At 32.1% G+C, this 12,852-nt stretch overlaps 2 protein-coding genes across 2 annotated transcripts; both read left to right on the top strand.

The window, feature by feature from the left end:
* Positions 1–1,742: 1,742 nt before the first annotated feature.
* Positions 1,743–6,929, top strand: LOC131944086 (uncharacterized). The gene is made up of 7 exons (XM_059304592.1): positions 1,743–1,800; positions 2,622–2,726; positions 4,764–4,866; positions 5,792–5,928; positions 6,128–6,374; positions 6,510–6,679; positions 6,832–6,929. Exons 1-7 carry the CDS (start codon positions 1,762–1,764, stop codon positions 6,916–6,918), a joined length of 888 nt encoding a protein of 295 aa, XP_059160575.1. The 5' UTR covers positions 1,743–1,761; the 3' UTR covers positions 6,919–6,929.
* Position 6,930: 1 nt separating this feature from the next.
* On the top strand, positions 6,931–10,449 carry LOC131944087 (mitogen-activated protein kinase kinase kinase 2). The gene is made up of 4 exons (XM_059304594.1): positions 6,931–6,949; positions 7,068–7,197; positions 7,302–7,479; positions 7,752–10,449. The coding sequence occupies exons 1-4, from the start codon at positions 6,947–6,949 to the stop codon at positions 7,987–7,989; spliced, it is 549 nt and encodes a 182-aa protein (XP_059160577.1). The 5' UTR covers positions 6,931–6,946; the 3' UTR covers positions 7,990–10,449.
* The last annotated feature ends 2,403 nt before the right edge of the window (positions 10,450–12,852 follow it).

The following is a 12,852-nucleotide window of genomic DNA, read 5'->3' as shown; positions in this document are numbered from 1 at the left end:
TTAAGGCTCACAATATATCAACTCCAGTCATTTTGGCTTTCGTCAAAAGGGATGCTGTTATTAGGATTCCCGACAAAAAGGCACGTGTCAAAATGGTTCCCGTCGAGACAAAAAGTCCCACGGCGACAAAAACTCATTTAATATGACCTGGTAGTCATTCTTCATTAATACTCTTCAGAGTTAGCTTAGCCAAATAACTTAAAAATACTACAGTTTATGTACCTATTGATTTAAAAGCCTTTTTTTCAATTATTTTATCTAGTATCTGCGCTCACTTTTAAGCTTCATGTATTCTCCGGGTTTAAAAAGAACATTCTCAAAATTTTAAAATTAGTCGCATTTGCAGTTAATAGCTCAATTTTTTTATAAATGTGTTTGTTCATGAAGACGTTTTTCATTCAGTCAATTAAAAGTGACCATATTATATATTTGACTGGAGAATTATTTGGTCCTGAGCCATCGTCTGGAGCACATTTGTCATAACCTTATCCACAACCACAATCCCAAACACAAAGATAATGATAAACAGAAACATTATGCCTATTTCCATCTACACATAATAATAATAATATCTACAATTATACTTATTTCTGTCGCTATCCCTTCCCTAAACATATTAGTATCTTTATCCATTTTATTTTACCTCTTGCTATTCTTATCCTTGACATTCACACGAAGCTATACTTAACTTTTTCCTAATACGTATCGCTATCCCTATCTTACACTTCATTATTAATACCCAAATCCCAGTTCATTTTACATAACATTAGCGCTTGCGATTTCCCAAATTAATTTGCTGATCCAGTTTCACTTTTCCCAAAATCTATTTATATCCCTCACCCATTGTTGAAGGTATACCAATGTCCAAATCTCTACCCGTTATTTATCATAGCCCATTTAGGTAGCCTACTTGTGCATATTATTTCTTCATATCTGCATCTAAATAAATGGTTGCTGATTATGTGTGTATAGGGGGGGGGGGGGTAATATCATATTGCAGTTGTTTAGTAGAGGTAATTTTGGGGGGGGGGGGGGGGCAATTTGACTTTAGGGGAAGAGGAGAATAGTTACGGGTTTAGAGTTAGAATGGGCAAGAATAACTAAAAGACAGGTAATGTAAATCTCCCAATACGTTCTCATTCTCCCGACCCTTTTTACTCCTCACACATCTAAATAAAACAGATATCATCCTTTCCAAGATTTCAAAAACGAACAAAAAATCACGATCACACGCCGTATGTAAGTACTACAAAACTGTTGCTTTTTACAAAATATATTTCAAACAATAAACCCGCACACAACACACGAGTACTTCCGTCAGCGACGTACACTCCACCGAAAATGAAAATCGTATTAAATAGATAATTTCATAATAAATTATTTTAGCATAATGTTTAAACGACCAAAATCAAACTAAGAGACGAATACAAATAAAAAAAAAATGTTGTACTTTCTTGATACATTATCGTTACAGATATAACATCGAGATGCTTAAAAGATGAAAATCTTCTGGATACAACATCACCAGGTTTTACTTCGCCTTTAATTCGTGATATGCTGAGTCTGTTGATAAGCGGTAGTTATCATAATACAGAATTTGCTTTGGTAATTATTTTACGATCATGTTTTTATTCATATTAAACAGATAATTAGAGTTACACAGTTAAAAATAAAATTTTATGTTAATGGGACAAATAATAGTTCTTTATAAATTTATTCTGTATTTAATGATAGCATTTGGCCGAGAAGGACTTTGTAAGGATGTTTACAAATTTCCTCATCGCTCTTAAAAACGTACAGGTAAAGTAATTTAATGATAGAATTTGTTTTTATTACGCACTTCGAAATTTTCTAAAAATTTCTATTCATAACTTACTTAATTATTTGTATTAAATAATTTTGATTTTTTAAATTATCGAGTGTAAGACATAGACTTGGGTTTTAAAACTAAAAATTTTAATTACATAAATCCCATTTTTCCCTTTACAATATATAACCGGATAAATGGTTTATTATTAATATATATATATATATATATATATATATATATATATATATATATATATATATATATATATATATATATATATATATATATTGTATAACGATTGCCGAAAGTAAAAATGTTATTTATTTGCCGAGATAAGAGCACAGATTTACTCTTTATATTCTTATGTAACTAGTTGATGGCAAAGCCCAATTCTACTAAAGAGAGAGCAGTCAGATATTTACTATGTTTGTGTATAGTTATATCCTGAGCTCGAGTATATTTTACCCAACGCTTTCGTTCGCCTCATTAAGATTCCTACAAGGTACACACATTCTTAGATGAGCCATATTTGAAACACATATGAAGGCGTCGCTACAAAATTGGATTCCGATATTTCTATAATTCACAGCTATCTCGTCAATCGAAATGCATAGTGTATTATTTGTCATTTTTTCCAAAATTGCACTCAATATTTACTAGCCAGTCAATTTTTTGAAATATACTTTTACTGATGGTATACTGATGATGCCCAAGAGTGTTCTCGACTCTTGTTTATTTCTCTGACAACATTCTTTAAAGAATATGATGAAATGGCAAACAATTTAACGTATGTCAATGATTAAAATTACAGAATTCCAAATCTAAATGGATGATTAGTCAAGTTGTTTTCATTTTACATAACATTGCCAGAAGAAAGGGAGCAAAGAAATTTTTCTCAGTAAACAACACACACGATGTAGGTAAATGGTATAACATACTTTTTCATATGATAGGTGCATGTTCATTGTATTTAAGTGTGAACATATGTAAATTACCTTTTGTTTTTAAATATATTTTTTATAAAGTTACATATCATCGACCACAGTCTAAAATTTATAATACCATCCCGCCCGTATCAGCGTTCCCGATGGGTTTTAATAAAGACTGACGAAAAATACAAAAAAAACGTTTCATCAACTAATCCTATATTCTTAGACGTGTGACCTTTGTTTTTAAAACTGAATTTAAATTTAAATGCCGCGCTTGGATTATACTTATCGGGGAAATCCTTGAGTGTACATTAAACACTCACCGTAACATTGAGGTAGAATGACCGCTATGGTATCAAGGACGTTAATGGGCGCTATCGAGACACCCCGGTTGGATCACAGCGGGGGCGCCGCCTACGGTCCCTGGCTAATTAAATCAAACGTAAGCGCCCTGGATATCACAGGGTAACCCAGAGCGCCGAATAGCAGCATAAAACAATAATGCATATTGCGTCATTTGCTTAAGTGACGAAGATTAAAAGGATTTTTAACATCTAGAAAAAATATTTGACTTTTTGTAAAATCAGTGTGACTTATGCAATTTGTTAGCGCTAGTAATGGTGTATTATTAAATGCTCCATCTCATTTTCTGATTGTATCGTCTAAAAATAGAGGCTAATTGCATCATTCGCAAAGTGACGAAACTGTATAAAAGGATTTCCTCGCGTTACAAACTTATTTTAAGAAGTGTGACTTTTATTTTTAGAGTTGAGTTTCCCTACGAAACTTTAATTTTTAAAGAAATATTTTCATCATTTCGAGTACTGTAAGCTTTGGAATTGCTTCGATTTTTTACTTTCTCGTATATACGAAGCATAAAGAAAATCTTGTAATCGTGCAAAAAAAAATCGAGAATTTTGCATATCTCGACGTTTTGCGCATTCGTGAGTCGAAAAAACATAGTTTTGCAAACTTGACCGTATATGTGTGTGTGTGTGCGTTTGTTTGTGTGTGTGTGTGTGTGTTAATACGATATATTTAAAACAGTTACAGCTAGGTTGATAAAATTTAAAATATAAGTATTATATCAGAATCGTAGATCCATAAAACGTTTGAGCGATTTCCGATAAACGGAAGTGGAACTTTTTCTACTTTGAATTTTTCAAAAGCTTGTAACTTACGTACTATTTTAGAAAGAAAAATGAATTTTCACACGTAAGTAAAAGATCTGATTCTCTGCCTTCTGTCAAATTGTGAGTAATTTCTATTTACCGAAAGTGGTAATTTTTTATATTTTCGATTTCTCAACAAAAAACGCATGTGAATTTATATAGTACTATTAATATTCCGCTCTATGTGCACATTTTTTTTGGCGTTCACTTGGTGTGCAATTCGTTTTTCTACGAGATTTTATTTTATTTTAAAAAGTTAATTTGAGTACCGTAACAGCTAGCTAGATGAAATTTCACATGTAATATTATATCAAATGTGTAGATCTGTGTCAACCTTTCAGCGACTTCTGGCAACCAGAAGTGGCATTTATTCTACTTTTTGGTTTTTCAAAAGCATATAACTTGATTACTGTTTCAAGTATATAAACATAATTTCAAATATAAGTCAAACTTTTAATTATCTGCATTCTGCTTGAGTAGATTCCGTTGAACCGCAGAAGTACTTTACACTTTTTCCGATTTCTCAAAAACACATATGAATATATAAAGTACTAGTATTCCTGTACTATTATACACTTATTGTTTGCGGATCACTTGGTGCGCAAGTCTTATTTCAACGAAATTATATACTATTTAAAAAAAATTAGTATTTAAAAATTGATTACAAATAATGTCTAAATCCTGAGTTGTCATCTCAAGTAGTTTTATAAAAGAATTTTCAAGAAAGTTTAGGGGAGATAACACCAGCATTTTTACTAATGGATTCATAATATATAACTCCGCAATACATTTGAAAGTAATGCATTTTTAAACGATCCCTCACAAAACCAAATGTATGTTTATCTTCACTAGGTTATTAAAAACATGGAGTTTAAAGAAAAAGAAACATCAATTGTTGCAACATTTCTACTGTTACTTATAGAAGACGATTCTACCACAGACACGGAGGCAATAAGTAATGACTTATACTGTTTTGTGTAAAAAGTTAAATAGGGCCTATTAACTATTTTACTAAATATCTTGAATGGAATTTGCGTAACTATTACATATGGTGTTAAAAAATAGGCAGATGATATTCTTGCAGTTTGTATTCCTATTATCATCAAAGTAACATAAACGTTGAAAATAAATAATAATTACAGGTTATAACTACATATTTTTGACTTAACACGAAGCTGTACGTAATTAAACACATTCACTTTTCACGGATAAAACTTCCTAATTTAGGAAATACATAATAAACTTTATACAAGTCAATAAAATGAATAAATTAAATGCATTACACGTTTCGAAATGTACAATTAGACATCACGTGTAAAAACGAAACATAAATTAAATTAAACATAAAAAAAAATAAACGAGTGTAACTTGACACTTGACCTTGACAGCAAGTACTCTAACTTCCAAATGTTATCATATATTAACAATTGAAACAAACTAGATCGTGTATGGTTACATTACCTTATGGTGTTTTTTTTTCGATGACTATTTTTTTTGCACTAGTAGTCGCCGTTATATCTTCATAGAAATGTTGTTAGAAACTTTTATATGTTACTTTACATTAAGGTTAATATATAAAAGTTATTAAACTTCAAACGAGGTCAATGACAATGTGTTAAATATAAAGCAAATCAGTTAAGGGCTTGCTTTTATTTGCGATTTCCAAGTATAGACCAGCATGACAAAAGCATGGGAAACTGTAAAGTTTATGAAATGGTTGCTATAACTCAATGGCGGTTTAATTAATATAAATAAGCTATACATAGCATTTAAGAACGTGTCTAAATACCAACTTTAACTTAGTTATCTCTTCCGTCAGAAATGTTAATTTTAAAAATACTGCTTTTCTTACACTGTCCGTAATAAATATGTTATAACAGGGGAATCAAAACGTTGTCTGAAAGAAGCTTTAATGCACCGTGTTACAAAGAAAGAAGGAATGCTACGGCAATATTCACGATCTGAGCTGCTTCAAGGGCTGGCTAAAATCTTAGAACAAAATGACGAGTTGAATGAGGTAATCATATTTGTTTCTTTCTACTTTTAGCTAAAGCTCTATTAGGAAGACATTTTAATGTTTGTCATATAAATTTTTGACCTACTGCTTTTAAAATTTTAATATAGGCCTACCGATGAATACGCAGTAGTTTTATTGGGCATATTACATTAATAACGTCGTTAACTTAATGATGTTTATTACGTTTAAATCTGTTTAGATGCTTCCACTGTATCCACACCTAAAAGAAATACTAACACATAAAGATCCCGATGAACAAATATTTACTACACAATGTTTGAGAGAATTATGTAGGAATAAAGAAGGAAGTGAGAAAATCGTCACAGACGAAGAATTAAATGACATGTTAAGAGATTTAATAAACAGACATGGGGATCTTTCATCTAACGTACATTCGATACTTTGGAGAGCTGGACGTACTACAGGAATATTGCCATCTAAAACAGGTTAAAAAGTATATGTTATTTTTAGCTAGTATGCTAATAATTTTTTTAAATCCTCTTACGGTAAAACAATTAATACTTATTAGTTGTAGAGTCCAGTTGTCTTTTTTAGCAGAAATTATGTTTTGATTTTTATAGATATACTGCTGTCTGATGAGTTCCCCAAAAGATTCGAAATTAAACCAATGCCGTTAGGTCAAGGAGGTTTTGGTAGCGTCCATCTTGTTGTCGATATAGACCAACCAGATGATGAAAAATTTGTTGCAAAGAAAACACACGCAGACCCAAAAAATCAAAAGAAGTGGATGGTACGAAGGGGCGATCATATGACATGTTAGATGTTCGTTACGCTAAATCATACAGTGATTCAATAATTCAGTAAAGGTACATGTAATTATTAACCATATCATCAAATTTTACAAAGAACAAAATTGGAAATTCTTTATTTTTTGATCATCAGAGCTTACAATCAGAGGCTTCCATTTTAATTAAACTGAAACACAAAAACATCGTCAAGTTTCATGGGTATCAAAGGAAAAAAAAATGATATAGTCTTATTTCTGGAGTACATAAAAATGGTAAAACATGATTTCTTTATTTATCACCACTGTATTATGTAACACTCACGTAAGAAAATTAAAACTGGATTAAAATATTAGTTGATTTTTGCTGACAATGGTTGTGCTTTATCTACAGGGCACCCTCTCCACTTTCATCAAACAACACACACGACTCAATGAAGGTTTGACCAGACAGTTTACAATTCAAATTCTGGAAGGCGTGAAGTACCTACATGAAAACAACATCTTGCATTTGGACATCAAAGGTATTACCAAATATTTATATTCTTTCTAATACTTCTAATACATGTGCACATATTATAAAGATCGAATTTAACGATTTATGGAACAAATAATTAAATTTTTATAGGTACTAATATTCTAATGGTGGATGAATCAAACATCAAACTAACAGACTTTGGCCTGTCGACAATACTTAACGAAGAAGGTGTAGAAGCAGAAAGGGGCACAACTCGATATATGGCTCCTGAGATGATTAACTGCCCTGATGGTAGAATATTTAAACATGGTAGTAGCTTGGACATTTGGTGAGAATATTTTATTTAAATAATACTGAAGTTAATATAGGTTTTAATAAAAAATAAAAAAAAAACTATTCTAAAATCTATAATGCATTGCTTGTTTTAAGAACATCCAAATGTATTATTTTTATACCTAAGCTTCACAAACAATTATTATTGTTGTCATCTTAACCTAAACAGATATGTATTCTCAACTATTTAATTTCATTGTGCACAAATATCTTTTTCTATATTCTATTTGTGTAATGTATATAATAACACATTTTAAATTCGCCCAGGAGTGTTGGAAGTACAGTTGTAGAGATGATAACTGGATCACCACCAAACTCAACAACGGCATCAGCCAATGTACTTTTTAAAATTGCTATGCTGCAGAGACCAAAGTATGAGCTGTCAATCACAGCGTCAAAAAACCTGAGAGATTTTTTAGAAAAGACATTTACACCTGAGGCAGAACAAAGGCCATCAGCAGAAGATTTATTGAGGGAAGACAAGTTTATAACAGGCAGTTTATAAATGTTGACTATAATTGTACGATTTGTGCTTATTACTACATTTACCTATTAGCAATGTTTTATAAATAAAGTTTTTGATTTTCGGTGACATGTCAAAGTCTTAAGGATATAACAAAATCTTTAGATAATCCTTAAACTAGATAAAAGTCTCATAGTTTAATGCAAATGTGTATTTTAGATATAACTTGTAAAAAGAAAGAAGTATCAATTTTTCGGATCAGTCTACTGTCAAACTACATCTTTACTTAACATCGATGTCAAACTATTTTAACCAAATTTTGCAAAGATAATAGCAAAAATACCAAAACATTTGCGAAATTATATATTTAATTATACATTAAAATCGAAACAATTAGGCTACTAAACTAGTATTGAGATCGAGCCGAAATCATTGTTTTTCTCAATCTTAATAAAATATACTATTAGTTACGGTGAACAGGATAGAACATTTTTTATTGGATATCACATGAATTATTAAAAGATAAGACATTAAACGCCAAATTTTAATAGTACTCTCTAAGTACAGGATTTTATAAAGATAATATTCTGGAAGAATGTTTTATAAATAAGCGAATTTTTTAGAAAACCTCCAATCTTTTGCTATATTTTGTAAATATGATCTTTTTTTATAAAGTAAAAGTATTGTGTAATTAAACGTAAACCATCCAAATATAAGTAGTACCAAACAAATCAGTTTTATTTAAATCAATTCCACTGCTATTTGCCAATGTAGGCCTATGTGACGACATTTTCTTAAGTCTATGATTGCTAACCGACCACTGGCTTGATTCAGTAAGACGTTGCTGATTTCTGCCAGCTGTGATGGGTACGTTACTCATCGTAGAAAAAGTAATGGCGAATAGGCATAATGTTGACCACTTCATCCTTTTTAATTTCAATGTAAGAGAAACTAACTAACGGTCCGTCAGTTAAGAAATGATAACTTCATTTTTTAATTTAAATATTTTTTATATTTGTATGAAATTTTTGATTGACTTTATGCTTACTTATAAATAAAGTAATATATGAATTAATTAAATACTTAAGCAATCGACCTAGGTTGCAACAATGTAAATCAAATATACTCAAGATTATAGAAAATAATGTTATAAAATAAGTTTATATTAACTGTTTTATTATTACATAATGAAAAGAGCAAGTACAATAGCCTGAAGTTATAAATTAAAACACATATTGTTCAGGTCTTACTATAGATCAGGGGTCTCCAAACTACGGCCCGCGGTCCGGATGCGGCCCTCGAAGTCCTCTCATCCGGCCCGCTGAGATCTTTTTGTCAAAGGAAAAAACGTTTGCTGGTGATGGCTGAGGAACTTTGCCCCGAAAAATCAAAGACATGCCTGGAAGAAACTGGCCCCCGAACTGAAATATGATAGTTAATGCGGCCCCCGGGCTGAAAAGTTTGGAGACCCCTGCTATAGATAAATGAATCTGCTATATATATTATCTTATTGAAGCCGGGGATTTTTTTTTTTGCAACACTTTGTTGGTTAATTTTTTTTATTAATATTTTTAAAATTGTAATTTTAAATTTTATAAAAACATAATACCAATTCAAATTTTAGGGTTATCATGTCAGTTAAATTAAAAGGTTCTATATGCATTACTGTCACTGATAATAAGCATAATATATTACTATTAAGCATTTTAACATATGTGATTCACAATACATTTATAAAATTTTAATTTTTGTTTGCAATTACTTTTTATTATTATTTTTATTATTTCAGTCGATTTCCATAAGTTATAATAGAATATTATTGTTGATAAACTCTATAAATCATCATAGATTTGCATTAAAGCCGTAGCCAAAGCCTAAGTCAAAACCAGAGCTAAAGGAACATCGACATAATTTAGTTAATAGTAGTTACTTGGGGGTAAAGAGTAAGTTTCGTCAGCCGATCATACACTATTCTCAACGACACTGTCGTTGAGTGGCTTATCAACAGTGTCGGTATATAATAACGCTATAGATTTTTTCTCATTTGATTCTGTCGTTGAGACTCTAACTATAGTTATAAACTGTAAAAACTAGCTAACGGAATAAAACCATTTCGATTAATTAATCGCTTAAAATATTTAAGATAAGAAAAATTAAACAACCATTCATTTTACAGAGCTAATAATAATTAATATTATAAAAATGTATCTTCTGTCTTTAAAATTGAAAATTAAATTATTTTTAGCAATATAAATTAATACAGTGGATTGCTGAATTTAATTGTGATCATAGTTGTTATGATGCATGTTTGACTGGGGTATTGGTGCGCAGGATTGATGGTGCGGCCGTATGTTGAACGAGTGAATGTGTGACGAGATACGAAAGATAGTGACGTTTTAGGTTAGAGAGTTGGTTGCTATGAGTTTATGTGTGAGCAGTTGAATCCTTATCGTCGGTGTGAAAGGACGTGTGTTGTTGTAGATACGAGATTAAAAGATCTGTACACGGATTACTTGGTTCCTCTTATCTCTGAGCGTTGTAGACCCGTTTGAATGTGACATAACCTAGTGGTTATCAAGGTGTAATACTCTCTCCCTGGTATTGGAGACGAGTGAAATGGTAGCTGGCTGAATCAAATAAATAAACCCTCTCACTGCACTGCAACATAACTATAACATGGGGAAGCAGTTATAACATGGTGGAGCTAGCCAAACAACGATATATATAGCCAACGACCGTCCTATGAAGACCCTGGAAATCCGACTGGAAAGAAGAATATATTCTGAAGTTACCCGTGTTGTGAGAACCGGTGGAAATATATATGAACAAGATAATCATCGATATGGACGTCGTATCAGTACAGTACAATTTAACTACGGACATTTCTGATTGTTCACCGTTAGCTGAATACTCCGATAACCTACAGTCAGCTGTGTCAGCGCAACCTTGACCGTGAACCGTTTAAAACATGGCGGCAGCAGGAAGAAACTAAAGTGATGTGTGTATAAACATTGATTCTGTATCAAGTATCAACGTGAATTACTTCATTTGTGGAAGACAACGAGAAGAACCTGTGTGTCTGGACTTATTTAACAAACCAAGGGGATCTGTGTTGTATTCCGGGACGTATTGGACAAGTCAAAATCAAGGGGATCTGTGTTTCAAGTTTCAAGACGTGTTGTACAAGTACAAGCAAGACTGCCGCAAGGGGATCTGTGTGTCGGGACCTGGATCTGTGTGAATTCGTTTTTTAAGATAAGTGCCACCATTTTCTTACTATTTAGAGTACATCTGTGGGGTGTTTTACCACATTGTTTTTTCAGCTTTCATATATATTATTTATATATCAGTTGTATAATTGTATACGTTAGGAATTGGATCTAGAATAGATCTTGATTCTGTGGTTAATCACAGTTAATGAATTTAATGGTGATCTGGCTAATAGATCTAAATATTCTAAATTGAAGGGTCATATATTGTGTCATATAAATATTAAATTAGAGTGTTTTTGTGCGTAAGAAGGTGATTTGGTCACTTCTTAAACAGGTGAATCTAGGGCTTAGATCTAGATTGATTTGAATCTATTGGTGGATACTAGATCTAGATCTAGTATTGGATCTAGAATGGACACAGAAGAAATTAGGAAAATGTATAAGTTAGGACAGAGTCTGGAATATAAGGGTGAAGATTTAGAGAACTGGGTAACAAGGCAAATGAAACTAGTAGAGGAGACAGCTAGTAGGGCCTATAAATGTGAAATAGCTAAACAGGAATTAGATATAGAGAAAGTTAGGGTTGAGGCTAATGAGCAAGCTAGAATAGAGATAGAAAAGGTAAAGTTGGAATATGAAGCAAAATTGGAACAGGCTAAAGTAGACAATGTGGGCAAGCAAGTAACTAAGGAGGTTAGAAATTCTGAAAGTAACATTTTAGGGAAGATTCCAAAATTTGATGAGTGCAAGGACAACCTTGACTCGTACATAAGGAGATTTGAAACGATAGCAAGAACTACCAATGTTCATGAGTCACAGTGGGGAACACAGTTATTGGTATTGATAGGAGGTAATGGATTGGATGCTTGCCAGGGTTTAACAGAAGTCGAGATGAAAGACTATAGAATTCTCAAAAAGACTTTGTTAGAATACTACCACCTAACAGAAGAAGCCTACAGAGTAAAATTTCAGGAATTATTACCAGAAAACACAGAGGATTTCAAAATCTTTTCAAATAATATTAGAACAAGTTTTGACAAGTGGTATGATGCTTCGGGGTTGGATTTGACAGTGGAAAATTTGAAAGAATTTATTCTAGTCAACAAGGTTTTGACCTCAGTCCATAAAGATTTATTTGGTTATCTCCAAGAAAGGAAACCCAGAACCTTAGCCGCATGTACTGACCTATGTCAAAAATATCAGGCAGCCCATCCAGATAAAACTATTAGGAAAGAGACAGAATTTGGTCATATGTTTTTAGCTCAGGGAGTAGAAAGGAATTGTAGTAAAATGATAGACAACAAGAATATCAGAAGGAATAATGCAAGTCCAAATGTAGCTTCCCAGGGATCATATAATTGTTATAATTGTCAAAAGGCAGGTCATTTAGGGAGAAATTGTCCTGATAGGGTTAGAGTTAGGGATGAGGTAGGAAATAGACCACAAATTAGATGTTTTGGTTGTAATAGGTATGGGCATATGAGGAAAGATTGCAGGGAATTTCAAGTGGCAGGGAGAAATAGTTATAATCAAGATCAGGATAGTGTATACATAGCAGTGTTAAATAAAAATTGTCAGGGGATGAATACTTTCAAAGCTTCAGTGAATAGGATGAATACAGTGACAATTAGGGATACTGGTGCCTCCATTATTGCTGTTAGAGATAAATTTGTTAAATCCCATCAGTACACTA

Source organism: Physella acuta, unplaced genomic scaffold (genome assembly GCF_028476545.2).
Source record: "Physella acuta isolate Inbredline_101_S28 unplaced genomic scaffold, ASM2847654v3 ptg000481l, whole genome shotgun sequence".
Classification (NCBI taxonomy): Eukaryota; Metazoa; Mollusca; class Gastropoda; family Physidae; genus Physella; species Physella acuta.
Note: the sequence above shows the minus strand (reverse complement) of the source record. Positions and strands in the feature narration are given on the sequence as shown.